Raw genomic sequence first — 19,362 nt, 5'->3', positions numbered from 1 at the left:
CAGTAGTTGGACTCAGTAGATTTTCTTTCAATGGGAGGATATAGATAGCATTGGGAGGAGGACTTTGGAGGAATTGGCGGTGGGGGATGGATAGAACCAAAATATATTTCATACATCTATAAAGTCTCAAAGGATAAATTTTAAAACTGATACTAATAATTGCAAAACTGGGCCCCAGATCATCCATTGGTGTGATCAAGACAGACTTCCTAGTATTTTTTTAATTATATATGAGTATTTACTTATTCTTTACTTTGGGAAAACAGGTTCATGGAGGCCTGTTCTCAAAAGCTTCTGTTCAGCATCAGGTGCAATTTGAGCAGCCAGAGAACATTCATTATAATCTTTTAGACAAAGTAGTTCTTTGGTCTAAAGGTAACTGAAGCTCAGCTTGTTTGCACAATGTCTGGATGAGTTCACATGTAACCTCCCTGCAAAGCAGACCCCTGAAGTATTTTTCACAGTGAGTATGGACTCTGCATGAAGCCTACCTGGGAGAATTAGGACCTCTTGTTGAGTCGGTGACCTTGGACTGCGCATCAACTCCCAACTTTTCTGAGTCATTAACGCACAGAAAGCGCTTTCCTTTGTTCATACGTCATTCGTCAGATTTTCCTCGTGACATGGAAAAACCAACGCTCCGAATGTATTTCCCTTAATGGAGCCCACATGTCTGATAGATATCTTTTTCCCAAGGTTTGCTGTGTTTAGCTCCATTTAAGACATCTTTGACCTTGAGTTCTCTGAGTATCAGGCATAGGGAGGCTAATATTTTACTTATTAACTAGTAAGCACATTGTAAATTGTAATCGCAAAACCTCCTTCCTCCGGCTGGTGTTCATATCCCCAAAGTAACAGCCATTTAGGAGAAGCCTTTACTGCCACCTTCAAAGTGTCACATCTCATTTATGACTCTCGCCACACATCGTTTAGTAGAGAGGCTGTAATGTAGCCTTCCATGGGATACAGAATGAATCATGTTAAACACCTTGTCAAAGGAGGAACTGGATGCAAGCTGACAGGTGCCATGTGGCCTCGGGGCCCTCCAGCAGGCACTCCTACAGTCCCAGAAGAACCTGCTGCCAGGAAGGCATGAGCTCATGAGATTCCAAGGCTCTTGGTGGGCAGAAGAAGGGTTCTCCATGGCAGAACTGTCTGACTCAAATTTCGCATCTCTGCTGGGATTTGAGTGGTCACTTTATCCAAAAGCACATTCTTTGCTGTGAGCCCTGGAGAGCGCTGTGATCCCCACAGGGGTGTGGTTTCCTGATTTGTGCTGGGACCAGGTGTTTGTCTTCTCTGCCTGCCTTAGAGCCCTGTGTGTCAGGAGCCATGTGGTGTTCTATAGCACTTAACAGTAGGCTTTCATTGGGGCATTCTGCAACTGTCAGTAGGATAAATATGTAAGTGTCTTCCATGTTTTGAGGCCAGATGAAGGGCTAAGTGGGTAGATATCGGGATATTAAATTTAGAAACAGCTCTGTCTATTACAGTAAAACAGTCAGCACCCACCACCCTCATATGTAAGAGTAACAAAGACTGTGCTCCAATAAGAGTATAATGACTTTTCAGTTATGTAATTCTTTACAGCGCTCTGAGGGAGGCACTGTTGTATAGTTTTATTCTGTAGATAAGAAAACTGGGGCCTATAAATCCAACCTACCCAGGGTCAGGGAGGTCTTGAAACATGGAGCTGGAATTTAAACCCAGCCTTCCCTGTCAACCGTGTTCAGCTTTGTTCCCTCCCAGCATCCTCTTAGTCTGTTTGTATCCTAGGACTGCTTCCTGGATAAACTGATGGGCTTTCTTGGGAGAGGAAAGTATATTATTCATCGAGAAAAAAAAGTGAGCAAAATGAAGCTAGAATACATCCTTTTTTATTGTTATTTGTTTCAAAGTCCCTGGAAAGCCGTGACATTAACTTTGCATAATCACCTTATCTTTTCAGATGTTCACTGTGAGCGAATTTGCTAATTTCATGAAAAAGGCACACACTGTGTGTTTGAAAATGTGTATGACTTGTGGGGTCTATAGTCTACTAGAGTTCACATGTTCCTTTTTAAAAGATGTCCAATTTGCCTTCATTTGGTGTTGTTTTTTTCTCTGTCTCTATCTCTGTCTCTCTCTCTCAGCAAACCTTGAAACTTTAGCATTCAAGAAATATCCATTTCATACCTAGAGTGAAATTCATCCTCGAAATTGTGTCAATATGTATAGAGGATCTGAAAGATAAGGGAGCAGATGTCACATAGACATCTGCTGTCTGAACACCCAAGACTTCCAAGAAGGAAGAGATGGGAGAGTGGTTCACCCTTGACCTTGAACTTCCTGACGCCTGTTAGCTTAAGGCATCCCTGTGGCATCACTGAAGCAGACTCTGCTGCATGAATAGACCTCCACTTGGAATTCCCTCTGTGAAGTCTGCTGAGAATATAAATCAGAACCAGATGAGATGTTTCTTAATCCAGAATGTAAAATAACATGGGAAATGTCAACCTAGAGAACAGTCTCAGAAACTCATTCATTAGGACCTGCATACTCTCTTTTTATACTTAGGACAAAAGCCTCTGGAGAAATGAATTTATTTTAAACTCAGGAGTGTGGAAGACTAGTTGATAAGAAAGTCTTAAACTAATGGCAGCAGAATATTATTTTGCCACCTAGAATGTTTGAAAGAATGTCTGGTGGCATTGTCTACTGAAAATACAAGTTTTTAGGGGATTATATTAGGGCAGACCATATGACTCAGCTGGTAAAAGTGCTTGTTGCCAGAGTGGAACAATTTGAATTCCAGGAGATCTGACTCCCTTTTCTGGCCTCCACAGGCACGTGCATTCAAGTGCACATTCACACACACACACAATTAAAATTAAATAAATCTTGTTGGACTCTATCAAAGGCTTTTCTACATTTTATATTTCATCTTTGATTGTTATTACTTGCCTGCAAGTGGGTAGTGAGTTCATGTGTGATTTGCTTGTATTTTTTCCTAATTTTTGTTTGTTTGTTTTTCAAGACAGTAACTGTATACTAACTAAATATGTTCATCTCTAAGGTGATTTTCCATTTCATTCTTTTCATTTTTTTCACCTTTTGTTTGTCTTTTTACTCAAAAAGAGAAGGTTGGCATTACCCTGCCCCTTGGTATCTTCCTGGATTTGCCCCAGCACCTCTACCCACTCCTTCAGACACCGAAATCCATAAAATGTCTCTCACTTGCTGACAGTGGTGTATTTGCATGCTACCTAGGAGCAGCCTCCGGTCTTTTCTTTAATCTCTCGGTGACTTGCTCCAGATACTTCAAATGATAGAAATGCTATGGCACTAATCATCTTACTGTAAGACTCATGGGACAATGGCAAGGGAAAGTGTCTGCACCTGTTCAGACCAGGCTCATGTCACCTCAATATCTTTGAGATTAATTGAGTTCATGCAGACAGGATACAGAGAACTTGGAGATCCAGCTGTATTTTTATTTGATATCTGAAAATAAACATTGTATCTTTATACAGAAGTGCTCTGGCGCTCTTTAAGGTGGTCTATCTTTCTATCAGTCTAAGTGTAGCTGAAAACCAGTGTGGCCCCCTGTTGGTAGTCCTACCAGGTATCCTCACAGCTCTGCCAGTTTGTGCAGAGGCCAGGCTTTAGTGACACCCTGTAAGCAGCATCTCCCAAGCCCTATCACTGTGTCCCTTCCCTTGTTGGCTGGTGCTGCAGTGATGAACAGAGCATTGGCAGCACTTTGAATTGTTGATTTGGTAAGCTTTTGTTGGAGTGTCCATGGGTGTTTAAATCTATGATTCAAATATGCTCTCCTTACAGTAGACTCCATTTAAGGAAGAATACAAAGTTACTTCACCACCTTAAGTCTGTTCTTATGAAAATTATCTCTTTTAGACTTTATTTCATTTGTATGACTATTTGCCACTGTGTATGTGGCCAAATGAGGATGTAGGATCCCCTGGAACTGTAGTTATAGATAGTTGTAAATCACCATGTGGGTACTGGGAACCAAACACCATTCTTCTGCAAGAGCAGCCAGTGCTCTTAACTGCTAAGCCACCTCTCCAGCCCTGCAAAACTACCCTTCAGTATTTGAATCTAGTCAGTATTTGGACATGCATGTTAGACAAGACTCTTGTCGTACTAACTACATGAATAAAGGGCTATGCCCCTGAAAGCTAGGTATGGCACTAAGTTACATTCATGTCATGCAAGGTGTGCACATTATGGATCTCTGTTTATGAGTAGTTCTGTACTTATGTGATTATGCATCTATTGTTCCCTGTTTTGTTCCTATATAGGCACAAATGACAAGTGCCACAAGAATGCTTTACAATTCTGAGTTACCTGCTATTCAAAGTGAACTATGTAAGGGTTTAAAACTCTTATAAGCACACTTATATTTATTACCTAAGATATTCATCATGCATGTGTGGGCAGTCTCAGTTGTCTTTTACTTTTTGTTAATTTTAATTACTACATGAAATAGTGTTTTGTTATGACATTTTCATACTTATACACCATGCTGTTTGGTTCAGAATCACCCCTTTCCTACATTTCCCTCCTTGCTGGTCCCCTTCCCCCTCACAAATGGTCTCCTGCTTTAATGCCATATATGCACACATGCATGCATACATACCTACACACATTTATTTAAATCTCCAGCTCTCCTACGAGAGAAATGCAATATTTCCAACTGACTTCAGTACCGGCGTGCCATGTACATAGACCATAGATTGACACGAGTCAGCATTGTGTCCGTGTGTCTGATGGAGAAAAGGGTCGAGACTTAGTCACTGTTGTATTGCTATGAAGAGATACCGTGACCAAGTCAACTCTTAGAAAAGAATGCATTTAATTAGGGGCTTTAAACTTATATGAGCCTGTGGGAGCCGTTCTTACTCAAACCACCACAGTTGTATTGGCCAGTCTATTTCCCACTGCATCAATTAAACTTTGGGACTCCTCTATCCCAAATCAGGTAAAGGTATTTCAGCTAGCTGGACTCACTCATAAAGTCCCTCTGCAAGGAACTGTTAATGAACGCCCAGATAAAAACCACAGTACTTAGCAAATTTCTTTACTTGGTGGTCTTCTTGAAGAAGGCAACAATAAAGAATCAGCAGCTAAAACAAATGACAACTTAATTTCTGAGTCCTGTTTCCATCTGCAGAAAATCATCTGCAGAACCCATGCCATTCAAATTTAACAACCAGAAAGAAGGCTTCCCAGAAGCTACCAAAGGCACACCAAAAAACCTTCAGTCAATATTTTACTTACAGTCTAAACCTATGCCAAACAGTAAAAGGAAACACACATGCACAACATCAAGTTTTTACGTAGAGTCAGGTAACAAAGCTATTCCTGAGTTGCACAAACATTTCCTCGGGATTAAATTAAACAAAATGTTTTTATTTGATCCAGGCATTGCAGTTGGAGAGAAGTACATCACAGGTCTTGAGAAAGGTGCCAGGGGCTTTGGCTAAGTTGTGTTTTGCAGCGCCAGTCCTATGAGAAGTGATAACATACAGAAAGGGTGCAGGATGAGTGGCATTGCTTTATTAAAAAAATTACCTGGGCTCCTTCTTTTACCCACATGGCAAGGTTTTCACCAATCTCGGGAAGGCTCCTGGTATCATTGGAGTCTCAGTGCTGTGGAAGAGTTGAGCTAAACTGATCACCTCTTCCATATACAGACATTCAGACATCTTCTGAAAACAACTACAAGAGTAGTCCCTAAGAGCATGCATATGTCTTAACATCTTAAAACAAATCTTAAGGGCTGGAGTGATGCCTTAGCAGTTAAGAGCACTTGCTGCACTTGTGGAGGACCTGGTTTGGTTCCCAGCACCCATCTATAGTTTCAGAGGGTCTGATGCCCTCTGCTGACCTTTTGAGGCACCTGTGCTCAAAGGCACATACACACACACACACACACACACACACATACACACAACATTTAAAAATTAAAAATGCTTTCAGAGCAATGTAAGATTCAAAAGTGCCTCTTGGGAAACAAGAAACTAACAACCTGCAGTTTACAACTGGAGTGGGGCTTGGATCAAAGCCCTTCCAATGTAGAGCCCCACTCCAGTTGTAAACTGCAGGTTGTTAGTTTCTTGTTTCCCAAGAGGCACTTTTGAATCCTACATTGCTCTGAAAGCATTTTTAATTTTTAAATGTTGTGTGTATGTGTGTGTGTGTGTGTGTGTGTGTGTGTGTGTGTGTGTGTGTGTGCCTTTGAGCTGGAGAGGCAACCTCAGGACAACTCCTGCTGGTTCTTTGCCTTGCTAGAAGAAGATAGACAAGACTAGAGGGAGTGGGGAGAGAGACAGGGACAGAGACACAGAGAGACAGAGACAGAGGAGTATCCAAATTCACATACTCACTCCAAAAGGGGCTAGCAGGGTTAGGAAAGCCACTGTCATGGTAGGTCAACAATCGAGGCACTTGGTCCGACACCTGCAAACTCTGGTCTTTCTAATTGAATCAACTCTTGTCTCCCTACCTTAGTTTCATTTGCTTGACTGACTTCATCTTGAAGACTCTCTTGAGAATTAGTGGTGAGCAGTGTGTCCAAGGCTTCAAAAGGCTGGGGATGTTCACACACTCGTGGACGCATACAGCTTTCCTGGGAAATATCACAAGGGCCTGATGGGAACAGTCTGTCCCAGATGAAAAAGGAGACTAGAGCTCTCCGCTGCCTAATGGAAAACTCAAATCAACACAATCTGGTCAGAAATCATTTGGCTGGACAAGCGTATCTTCTCAGCTCCCCCTTTAATACTGAATGTATAGAAGACTGTACATTTTTATCTCATTAAATACTACCAAGGATTTGGGGCCTAGAGAATGGTGTTTATACCCCTAAAGCTTTTCTTGTCCTGCTGCAACTGAACTCAGCCTTTTCTGTGATACAAGGGGGACCTTTTTCATTTTCTGGATGCACACAGGCTGGGTGCAAGAATGCAAATTTGGGGGAAGAAGCGATTCCAACTGTCTGCATTCTGGAGCTGCAGCAGCAGACACTCAACTCCAGTTTCCAGTAGACATAAAAGTCTCAGTGTTTTCTGTATGCTTCGCATAGGGAATGGCAGTGACTTAAATTAGCTCGAAGGAAACAGTGCTGCTTCAGCAAACCTCTGAAACAGTCATGTGATAAAAAAAAAAAACCGAAATCATGCTCCTTGCTTCTGGTTAATGCCAGTGGCTGACTTGCTGTGGCTTTGACCCCTTTGTCATCATTCTGAGACCCAGGCTGAAGTGTCAACCCTTCCTAGGACACGCACCCTTGTGATACAGGGACAAGAAAGGGAAAACTGACAGGTGACAATGGTTAAGTGTTTAGGATTTTGTTTTTTAGTTAGTATGTATTGCTTTTGCTTACTTCTCATTGGGTGAAGTGGATCTTATGGCCAAGCTAACTCCAGAAGAGGTCCACATGGCTGCTGGAAAGGGTAGAGGCTACTGGAAGCATAAAAGGAAAAGCTGACATGTGTGTATATACTTTAATTATATATTTGATTATTCATTTAAAGTGCTTAATTTGCATATTTATGCACATTATAGATATGTGCTATATGAGTGTCATACACATATACACATACACATGATTTTCCCAACTTGGCTGAAAATGAATTTAAAACAGTTCTTCGGTGATTAGGAATAAGCCTATTTCTTACAATATACTTACCCCCTTTCACTGTAATAGAAATTATTTTAGTGACTAGATTTGTTATTAATCCATCTTGCAGTTGGTATTTCAAAACTAGGAAATAAGGCTAACATTAGGACAAAAGGCTGGAGCAATTGCTCAGTGGTAAAGGGCACTGGCTACTCTTACAGAGGACCTGGGTTCAGTTCCCTGCACCTTTATGGTGCCTCACAACTACTTGTAACTTCACCTCCTGGAGAGCCAACTACCCCTTCTGGCCTCTGTGAAAACTACATTCATGAGAACATACCCTCCCCTATCCCCCACACACACACACACAATTTTTAAAAAGAATTGATGGGATATGATGTCATCATGTGACTCTGTCTTTGGAGAAAGAAATACACATGCTCAGAGCCAAGCATTTCTATTTTGATGAAATGGATTTAGATGCCACAACATAGTTCACATCTATGAACTGCCAGGTTTTTTTCCTCCCTATGGTCAAATACTTGGTGACAGGAATATGTTTTGTTGTGCATCAAGAAAATGGTTGCTTGAAGCCATGGTGAGATAAAAACAATTGTTTATAAATTGACTTGATGTTTTGAAACGTGATGACTGGTAATCTTAAATGTGCCCTAAATAATCTGTGTTTTAGTTCCCTTTCCCTTACTTAGAATATCATATAAAGAAAATGTTACACAAAAAAGCCTACTTGTTATATACACATGAGAATTACTCAGATATTGAAAACATCGAAACAAACAATACAGATTCTCAAAGTGCAAGAAAAATAATGGATCCTGACATCAGGCCGTGGACTCCAAATTGAAGGCAGAGAAACCATAATATGCTGCTCTACACCTATAATTTAGGTTATAATGCCCTCCTGGGAGAAGGATCTGGGGAAGTGTGTGCTCTGTGTAATCTTAACGAGCATGTTATTCATGGCCGTATAGAGATGAAATAGCCTGGCATTAACTTAAACAGAATCCGTCTCGTATCTGACCAAAGAAATACACATTTAATAAGCAGGGCCTTCACCTGAGAAGTTCTCTCGAAAGGCAAAGGTGTCGTTTGCCTTAAGTATACATTAATCATGAAGCTAACTCATTGGTATGAATTATCCTAAACCTATAACCACGAGCCTGTTGAAATCTTAGCACCTTCCAGATACTATAATGCTGGTAATAGCATCCAAGGAGACATCCCATGGCGGCTGAGTCACCCCTCACTGCAAGTAAGATCTTCTTTAGGAACAAGACGCACAATATGCTAGCCAGTTCAGTGGAGGGGGACAGCCAGCGGTGCCCAAGCCCACTTTCATGAATCACTCCTCTTGAGCGTTTTCATGAACATTTTGGAAACAACTGCCTCACACTGGAGCCAGTCTGTCTGTGAAGCTTGCAGGAGTTTTGTAAGGACAGTGGTCGTGAATACTCCAATAATATAACTCACAGTAGAGGATCCCTGGGCCTTCCAGCCAGCCAGATTTCTCATAATTCATCCTAATGTGGCCCAGGCACGATTTTTTAGCCATTTAGAAAGACTCCTTAATCCCTTTGGGTTAGCTATGGAAGACTGTGTGCTACACAGAGCATAATGTGAACCCAAATGTCCTTAAAGCGCTTTAGCTAGGCATTTCTGTTTTGATAGGTGCGCCCGTTTGAAAATACAGTAAGTCTGTGACTTGAGGGCAGTGCTGCAAACTTGTGCTGCAGATCCTTGAAGCTCAGCAAACCCTTGCCTTGACTCCAGCCGTCCTGAGTCTGGGACAGCCACTGCTAACCTAATTTGCTAAGTAGTGTCTCCTTTAAGCAAAATAGTTTACATGTCCTCTACGTCTGCAGAGCTCCAGCCTTCGGTCTGCACTGGGGGGATTTACTGAAGGGATTTATCTTGGCTCTGTTCAGTGGTATAACCTCCGGCAAAATACAACTTGGTAGTATTCAAATATCAACATATTTAAGAAATGTTTTGTATAAATAATGTCATTATATGGGAACATACTCACAGTGTATAATTATGTTTGTGAACAGCAGTTGAGCTAAGATATTATTATGTCACCACTCTGGCAGATAACATACATTAAATTATGTGTTGGTAATGAGACAAGAGTTAACTTTACTTTGATTGTACCCTTCAGGTCTTCTTGGATGTTTTAAAACTGAATGTGTACAATTATTAAGAAACACGGTACAATTTTGTAAAATCATGTCACTAGCCAGGATTTGTGTCTATGCTGCCTTTATTCTCATACCCATAGGACCATACAGCACTCCAGCACTGCTGAGGTAGCCTGCCCCCATAGTCCCCATCCCCCACCCCACTAGATCTGTCCCTGAACAGACTTTCTGTCATATTCTAAGCAACTGGCTGTGGATTAGGTGAGGAGTCACACTGAGCACAGCCAAACTGGTCCCTCAGCAAGAGAAGACACCTGAGGGAACACCTGTGACTTCCTGTCAAGTTGGAACATGGGTCTCAAAAGAGAGTGTCTGGGGCTGGAGAGACAGTTAAGAACACTAGCTGATCTTTCAGAGGGCCCAGGTTCAATTCCCAGCACCCACATGGCAACTCAGAAATGTCTGTAACTCTAGTTCTAGGGGATCTGACACCCTCCACAGACATACATGGAGGCAAAACACCAATGCACATAAAATATAATTAACTAATTAAAAACAAACAACAACAAAAGAGAGTACACAACCCTAACCAGACACCTACTGAACTTGTTGCATAAGCCACTGAAACACAAGTTGTTTTCAGCCCCAAATGCAGTTGAGCCTAGGGCTCCTCAGTCTACACTGTGGGAGAAGGAGACTGTTGAGGAGCACATGGGTGGTGCGCAGTTGGGAATCAGAATGGCCAGCCTCCCTTAAACCAATCGGAAGAGGTCCATTATGTAAAGAGGTCCTGCTATTAGAAGTAGACCATGTTGAGGAGGGTTTTAGGCACCCACCAAAAGAATGTTGGGCAAAATGAGTCAAATGACTTATTATGTGGACTCGTTACAAAACTAATATTGGAGGGGCTTCGAAGAGGGCTCCATTGGTCAAGCACTCACCATGCAAGATGCTTTCCTGCTTTTGATCCCCAGGACATAGTCTCTGTGGTGCATGCCTGCATGTAATCCCAACACTGAGTGAGACAGTGGAGGTTCCTCAGGGCTGGCTGGCTGGCCAGGTGGTCTAGCTGAATGCTGAGCACTTGATTCAGTGAGAGAGACAGACATTGTCTCAAGCAACAATAAGGAAAGTCAACTTCAGGCCTCCATATCCTCACACTCATGCATGACCATCTGCATACACACCTACACTGGTACATATACACACTCATATAACATACATATACACACACAAATTCATTCCTTAGTTCTGAAGTCCTGTCAGAATAGCCGGCCAAATGGAGTACAACTCAACTTCCCTTTCCATAACTCCAGGTACTTGAAGTCTGTCTCAGAAAACACTGAACATAAATAAATAAATAATAAATAAACAAACGATTTTGGGAGCATGGTGAAATCTCACACAGTCCCACAGGGTCCCACTGTATCACACTGAGGATGGGAATTGTCCTTTTGTCTTGAATCCGAACACCGTATGTGTTACCTGCTTGATAGTCACTTGGAAGCCATCTCAGTTATCAAATCAAAAGTCATGGCATATAATGGGTTTTGACCACAAACAGGGTTTCTCCATCCATCGGGAATCTTGGGCCATGCCTCTGTGGGTAAAGGGGGACATCTCTAGTACAATAGCATCAGTGGAGATCTGTGTGCCCTTTGGTCCAGTGGCATTCCTGGGTTCCACCTCCACAGCTCGTGCTTTCAGAAGAAAGCTGCAATGAATTGATGTATTCCTGTGGCTGCTACAAGAGCAGGTGAGGGTTGCAAATGGGGAACAAATGGAATAGTCAAAATGTGATTTTAATGGCTCTTAATGCTTCTGTATAATACAGTGATGGTTACTGAGAGCACATTAAAATATAAATGTCCACACTTTTCCTCATCAAGTGTAATTTAAATCTCATTACATAGATCTTTGGGAAATGACACTGGCAATATGACTCCCTCCTAATTTTCCTGCATTTTGGTCACTGCGAAGGCCCTGGGGAAACAGCATTTGTCTGGTAGAGGTTAGAAGAGACTGTTGTGTGTGAGTCATAAACACTATAAGGCCTCTTTCCAACTTAGCCGAACAGTCAAAGTGAAATGGTGGTGGTAATTATACAAGGTCGTTCTGGTTTTGGCTGGTACATTTCTTTTGCTCTTCAACTGGGATGTCCAGACACTAGGCCAGCAGCCATTTTTCCCTTCTGTTGTCTGAATATTCACTTTGCCTGTTAAGGTGCCAATACTAGGTGTGTATATAGCTGCTGCGCCCTCTAGATGTATTGATTCCTTTATCACCATTTGTAGACCTAACTCTTCCTGTTCTCTTCTGGTTTCCACTCTTCTAACATTAGTTGCCACTCTCACAATGGAGACAAAATACCTGAAAGAAGGGATTTTAAGGGAGTACTTGCCTTCAGCATGGTGAGGGGCTTCCTCATCTCTGGACAGGCTTTGAAAGGAAGGCTGACCTCTAATCGTCAATGCCCATCCCCACACCCTCCCCAGTGACACACCCCCTGCAGCTAGATCCCATCTTCTAAGATTCTAAAACACTGCTACCATGTGGGGACCAAGTGTCCAAACACATGATTCCATAAGGCACATTTCCCATCCAAACCATAAGGCACAGTATCCCTTTCCATCCTTTCATTTTAAGCTCTGCATGTCCTTAAAGCTGAACAAGTCCTCCAGTTGGAAAACCTATTACTGAATCTTACTGGAGAGTGCAAAAGCATGGTATGCATTTGGTAGACATTTAGGCAAATAGAAAAGCAATTGAGCATGGCGTGGTCTAAACAGACAAACACCATGACTTGATGACTGGCGTTTTCTAATTTACTATTATTTATTCCTCATAATTTGTGATTCGAGTTTGAAACAAAAACAAACTTGGCACAAGAGTTTTTAAAAATTAGCTTATTTGAGTGACTGACTTAGGTTCTGGCTAAGGTTCGATTGTGTTGTGTGTGAATGGGATTTTAGTTCGTTATCAGTGTTTCCATTGAAGGGAAATGGTCTAGAGAGACCTTATGTAAACTCATTCTGTCTCGCTCCTGTCCCATCCCACACTGCCTGACCGCAGTTCTCAGTTTCGTCAGGTTTTCTACACAGAACCGTGACTCTCTGGTTTCCCCACATCTTGTCATCATTTTTGTACCAGGGGTTTGTTTAATGCCCTCTGTTTCCATGCATTCCCCTTCTCTCTGAGTTTTCTTATGCTATAAAGTCCTTACTTCTAGGTCTCTCCATGTCTCCATTTCCTAGCTGCCTGGGATTTTCTTGCTCAAAACTACGTTTTGATCTTTTGATCGTAGTGCAAACAAAAATAAAACGGCAAAATGCATAATTGGTATGACTCACTAGAAAATGCAGAATTCTGCCATTCCTAACCAACTCATAACTAAGCTAAAAGCATGTCTGAAAACCAATCAGCTATTTTCTAATTTCGGCCCTCTGTGTCATCTGAAGCAGGCAGTAGACATGCAGCCTGAAACTTGCCGTGAATATGAAATCCATGCTGGTGAGAATTAGCAGAAACCCCTCAACACTACAAAAATCAGAACTTGGATGTTTTGTGTCCTGGGGTGGTAGCAGATTTGGGATGCTAAGCAAAGCTCTGCCTCCCTGAAGATTTTGCTTTTGTGCATCTTTAGGGGCTAAGATCTGACCTTTGGTTTGTTTTAATGCACATCAAATGACTTTATCATGTCAAACGTGCTGGACAGCTGCTGAGATTTTATTAGGAAAGGGCACAGTCTCAGGCCTGTGGTCCATGTTCCTGGAGAGAGAGAGAGAGAGAGAGAGAGAGAGAGAGAGAGAGAGAGAGAGAGAGAGAGAGAGAGAGAGAGAGAGTGTAGGGTTCAAGAAAGGCCTCTCCTAGAAGAGAGAGAGAGTGTGTGTGTGTGTAGGGTTCAAGAAAGGCCTCTCCTAGAAGTTTTGACCACAGAGGAAAACAAGCACCCCAGGGAAGATGGAAATACATTGACTGAGCATCTCAGCAGCTGAGGCGAACCTTGGCAGGGACCTTTCCCTAGGTTTTTTACTTCTGTTTGGAGAACCTGAACTCTTGACAGAGGAACTTCTTTCCCGGGGCTGATGTTTATCTAACAGCATGGTGGTTGTGAAATAATCCAGAATTCACAGGGTGAGAGGATGACCTGGTTTACACGCTGTCACTCCCCCCATCTCACCCCACAGATTCCCTCAGGGAGGTTGTTTGCATGGGCAGCTGGTATATCCACCCCACAAAGGGTCACCCAGAGGACTGGCCAGCCTCTTGGGTGTGGCCTTCTCAGTTCTGGCAGCTCCGTGAGACTCTGGGTCTCAGTTTCCTTCCCCTTGAAGTCATTCCAATAGTTTTGACCAATGAACATCTTCATGTGATGTGTTGGGAATTAAAACCATCGGTGAAACTAGATTTTTGTAATGCCTTCATTCGTGAGAAAATACACCGTCGCTTTGGTTTTTTTTTTTTTTTTTATCTTGAGTGAAAGAGTAAAGCAAGGTTGAATAAATAATCTCAGGCGTATTATCTTGGAAGGTTTAAAGGGTCCGTTAAAAAGAGGGTTATGATTATTATAATAAGTCTTTTTCTCCTCCCTCATCACCTAGTTGCTTGGTGCTTAAATAAGGTATTTTCCCTGTAGGGCATTCAGCCTTTGTGATCTGCCCTCTGTAGTCGGTTATCAACCCATGAACTGTGGCTCCACAGAGGAGATAATCTGAGCAGACACAGCTAATTTACACAAGGTTACCCAGGATCAGCTCTGCCTCGTAATGACTGTCACAGAGCACACCAGCAAAACCGGGTGTGGCTGTCAGACTCACAGTGTTCTTTTTCTTGTATGTTTCAGAAATCGAGGCGAAAGAAGCATGTGACTGGCTGCGAGCTGCCGGGTTCCCGCAGTATGCTCAGCTGTATGAAGGTATGTGAGCCTTTCCCTTCCTCCTCTACAAAGAGCGTAAACTCGGGATGAACCGTGTGAGACCTGTCCAGTGCTTTCTGCTTCGTTGCTCTGACACGCGTGGCTTTGCTTCCAACCCCCTCGGCCTTGACAACACTAAGCTCATTCTGACACGTCTGGAAATGAGCGCTCTCCCCTTCCCTCATTGATGTCTTTCCAGTGTCTGCCACAACTCACTTTGCAGATTAGCATGGTCTTCCTTGTTTTATCTTATTGTGCTCAGTTCTCCTGAGATTGCAGTGAATTTGTTGTAAGTTTCCTAGACGTCTCTAAACTAGTTGTTTGGGGATAGCCCTTGCTTATGCTTATTTTACATTTTAAATCAAATATTATGGAGCAGATCTTAGTCTTCTGAGTTTTGAATAAATGGCTTTTCTTGCCAGCATTATACTTCTGGGGTTTTTTTTTCTTTAATTAATAGTTAATAAATTCACTGTCTTAGGTACTTTTCTATTGCACGGCCAAGGTAACTTATAAAAGAAAAAGTTTCTTTGGGGCTTACAGTTTCAGAGGGTTAGAGTCCACAGCCATCATGGTGGGGAGCATGGCAGCCAGCAGTCAAGCAGGCATGGAGCGGGAGCAGTAGCCGACAGCTCACATCTGATCCACAAGCAAGTGGCAGAAAGGGTAAATACTGGGAATGACATGGGTTTTTGAAATCTCAAAGCCCACCTCTAATGACACCCCTCCTCCAATAAAGCCACACTCCCTAACCCTTCTCCAAAGTATTCTACCAATTAGGGACCAAGCACTGAAACATAGCGAGCCGATGGGGCCATTCTCACTCAACCCCCATTTTGACTTGTCTCTCTCTTACTTATCATCAGATCTTCTCTGTTTTGTGGATCATCCTCATACGTCATAAAAGTAGTCAGGTCCTAGTAGTGAGTAGGTGCCACATGAGATCATCTGTGGAAAATTACAGCTGGTATTTATTACAAAGCTGTAGATAAGATATACACAAAGAAGGAGTCAAGGACTTATAGTTCTTGAAGCTGTCACTACTACAGGGGGATGATGCCAGAGCCCAGGAAAGAAGAAGCTCACACATATCCCTGGAGGGAGCACACGGCTGGCCCCAGGCAGAGCCAAGGGATGCCTCCTCACGTCTCAGCCATGGCTTCCCATTGATCAAACGCGAAAGGAAGGCAGATGGCACAGGGGTCTTTGGACACCATCCACTCTCCCAGTGGATCTCAAAGCATAAAGCAAAGTGGGGGGGCAGCAGAGTGGGTCTGGGGGTTCAAGAGAGGGTGCCTAACACATGAAAAGAAGCAGCTTCCCTTCCTAATGGGACAAACATCGTGTAGGATAGAAAGAGCCAACAAAATTAATCTTTACGTAGAGATGACTCCTGTCCTTTCATTAAAAAAATCTCAATTTTATATAAAAAACAAACTTTTTTCTACTTTGTTCATTTAAGTTCTGTGAAGGCAAAGGAGAGGTAATGTTAGAACGTAGTTTGAAGCTTAGTTTTATATAGAGCCTTTTAGACAAAAAACAAAAAAAGATTCCTATAGTTTAAGGCTAAGCTATTCCCAATTCCTTCTTCCTACCAGCAATTTACTAATCAGGAAGAAAAAGCCTAGAATGTCAAAGTGACTCTCTGTCCTAGTTAGAGTTTCTGTTATAACAAACACCATGACCAAAATAAGGAGGAAAGGGTTTATTTCATGTTATAACTCTCAGGTCATATTCCATCACTAAGGGAAGTCAAAACAAGAACTCAAGCAGGGTAGGAACCTGGAGGCAGGAGCTGATGCAGAGGCCACGGAGGAGTGCTGCTTACTGGCTTGCTCACCTTGGCTGGTTAGCCTGTTTTCTTATAGAACCCAGGACCGCCTGCCCAGCGGTGACACCACTCACTGTGAGTGAGGTCCTCCCCCATTAATCACTAGTCAATATGGTGCAGCACAGATTTGCCTGCAGGCCTATACGATGGAGGCATTTCCCAATTAAGATCCCCTCTTCCCAAACATGTCTAGGTTTGTGTCAAAAGAAAAACAAAAGCAACAATCAGCCACTCTCCTTAAGTAGGAGGACAAAAACTAAAAATGCCAGCCTTTTGATTCTTGATGAGTAGATACATATAAATGTATACATGGTAATGTATATGCCTCAGCTATCATGAGATTTAAATGCGAGTAGCCCATAATTATCTAAGATGCGCTGTTGACTCAGAAACATGCACATGCCAGATTGTGTCTAATCCATCAATATTGCATAAACACGATGAGGACAGGCTTTCTCTGTGCCAGCTATTATTCAAAAACCAGTATTCACACTTCCACCATAAAGGAGCCATCGTGACTGTGATGGCGTGTAGTTCTTTTGGGGACCAGGAAGGATTCAGTTTCTGTGAAATACTTTTGAGTTCATCTAACTTGACTGGATCTTTTTTTTTAATAAAACCAAGTGGTTATGTCTTCAGATAGCAGTTTGTCAAGCCAAGTAAATATCTCAGCAAGCTGATGATGTTAAAATTTTTGCTGTGTGGCCCGTGATCTAAAGAGGCAAAGATGGGGGTAGTATCTGCTTCCGACTCAGGAAGGTTTAGAAACATTAGCTTCGTTATGACTAGGAAGGTATGGAAGTATGAAATAGGAAGGCGTGGCAGTAACAGTGAACTGGCATGAAATTTGACCTTGGCTGTTGTTCCAAGTGATGTCCGGAGGGTTTCCTATGTAAAAGATACACCTGTAATTAAAGCCACCTTCTGATATTGGTAGGAACCCTCCAGGTTAGCATGAGCCCTCTTCTGGGGAACAGTTATGGGGCTGGAATCTCATCTCTTCTGCTACCATAAATGAGAGGAAGGAGGGAGAGAGGGAGGGAGGGAAGAAGGAAGGAAGGAAAGAAGGAAGGAAGGAAGGAAGGAAGGAAGGAAGGAAGGAAGGAAGAGAAAAAATCTGAGATCATTGAACTGGGGTATTTTTGGAAATGTCCTTTGTGAGGGGGAAAAATCAGCCAAACTGAGAGTTCTATTAAATCTCCCATGTGTGACCTGTGCTGTGTGTATGGGGAAAATGTTGAAGTCCTTCCCCACCTCCACTTGAGGCGAGTCTGATAAGGATGGCCACCAAGGGCACATAACGTTTAATCATGTCCAAGGTCAGGGGCTTGTTTTCATATTTCACACTTATGTTTCCCTCAAAAGCATTTTCTGTGGTAAAATCGTGTGCTATGTTTAAATGCCATCCGCAATAGTTCTAAGCTGTAACTGTGGTTAAGATGGGGATTCGTGCAGAACACGGCAGCCCGAGTGCCCTGGCCCGTGTTCACATACAGTGAAGAGCATACCTCAGTTTCCCCTTTCTCTCTTAGATTCACAGTTCCCCATCAACATTGTGGCCGTCAAAAAAGACCATGACTTTCTTGAAAGGGACCTTGTAGAACCTCTTTGCAGGTAAGTCAGATGGGTGAAGTAGCTTTGATTTTTGTGTATTTCCTTGGTCTATCTCCACTGAAGTAGCACAAAGTTGAAGGTTGAGTTTAGTGACTCAGTAAACATTTACTGTGTGGCCACTTTCACCAGACGTAGGTCCTGGTACCCTGAGCATGCTCCGTGCCTGTTTTTCTAGAAGTTAAATCCTAATGGGTGGCTTTAGACATTAGATTAGGAAAAAGAGAGAGGAAGGAGAGGGAGAAGGGGAAGACAGAAGGGGAAAGAAGAGAGAGGGAGGTGAAACTAACGATAAGGGCAGTGATAGGCAGCACAGACGAAGTGGGTGAGGGCAGCATGGTCAGCCATCACCTGAACATGCGTTGTCAGGGCAGAGTTTGAGACAGCCTTTGAGTGTGTTCAACTTAACCTAAGTTTGTTTTACATATATTAAGTCAAGCAGTTTTATCTTCAAATCTGAATATGTAAAGTCGAGTGGCAAACTGACCTATTTAAACCTTTGTTATGTGACAAATCCCGCCCCCCCCCAAACTCCTCACAGAGTAGTGGGAGAAGCCCAGGTGAAGAGATGAGGTGGGAGCAAAAGAATGAGCTTTGGTCAATAATTTTGAAAAGCCAATGGAATCCATATTCTTGGACAATTAAATTCTGCATGAAAAGCTAACTGTGTCTGTAGAACTTTGTGGTTTCCCGGCTAACACTCTGGAGAGTGTGGGTGGATGTCACTAGTTGCAGGACACTATCACTCTTCAGGGAACAGAGGACTTGGAGGTCCCGAACTTGTGACCCTCAGTCTACTGTTCTCGCTTGTGTACCCTGCATTTAATGCATATGACTATTTAAGAGGAAGCTAACGATGAGCACAGCATAAATGGCCTTAGGCTTGCTGAATCCGCAATATCTGTCTTCTGTTCAGAGCCGTTTCCCATATGACGAAAAAGTAGATTTGTGTTAATGAATAGCCTCTGCTGTTCATAAAGATAGTACTGTGTATCTGCTTAAGCTTGAAGTATCAATCCTGTCACTTAAAAGAGAAAAGAACTATTTGAGTCATAAACTTGGGGGCTGTCTGGCTCAACAGGTTAAATACACTTGCTGCCAAGCATAACTACCTGAGTTTGATTCCTGGGACCCACATGGTGGACGGAGAGAACAACTCCCAAAAGTTCTCCTCTGACCTCCACACATGTACTATGTCATGGATACAGAGAGAAAGACA

General features: G+C 42.6%; 1 protein-coding gene across 6 annotated transcripts in view; it reads left to right on the top strand.

The window, feature by feature from the left end:
• Stard13 (StAR related lipid transfer domain containing 13) overlaps positions 1-19,362 on the top strand; it is a 381,417-nt gene that overhangs the window by 308,465 nt on the left and 53,590 nt on the right. For all 6 annotated transcript variants that reach the window (XM_040751432.1, XM_040751431.1, XM_040751435.1 and 3 more), the window contains 2 exons: positions 14,630-14,701; positions 18,065-18,146. In XM_040751432.1, coding sequence (XP_040607366.1) covers positions 14,630-14,701; positions 18,065-18,146 — 154 coding nt within the window. The remainder of the gene's footprint in view (positions 1-14,629; positions 14,702-18,064; positions 18,147-19,362) is intronic.

The sequence above is a fragment of the Mesocricetus auratus genome, unplaced genomic scaffold, assembly GCF_017639785.1.
Source record: "Mesocricetus auratus isolate SY011 unplaced genomic scaffold, BCM_Maur_2.0 Super-Scaffold_100008, whole genome shotgun sequence".
NCBI classification, from domain to species: Eukaryota; Metazoa; Chordata; class Mammalia; order Rodentia; family Cricetidae; genus Mesocricetus; species Mesocricetus auratus.
This window is presented reverse-complemented; position numbering and strand designations above follow the sequence as displayed.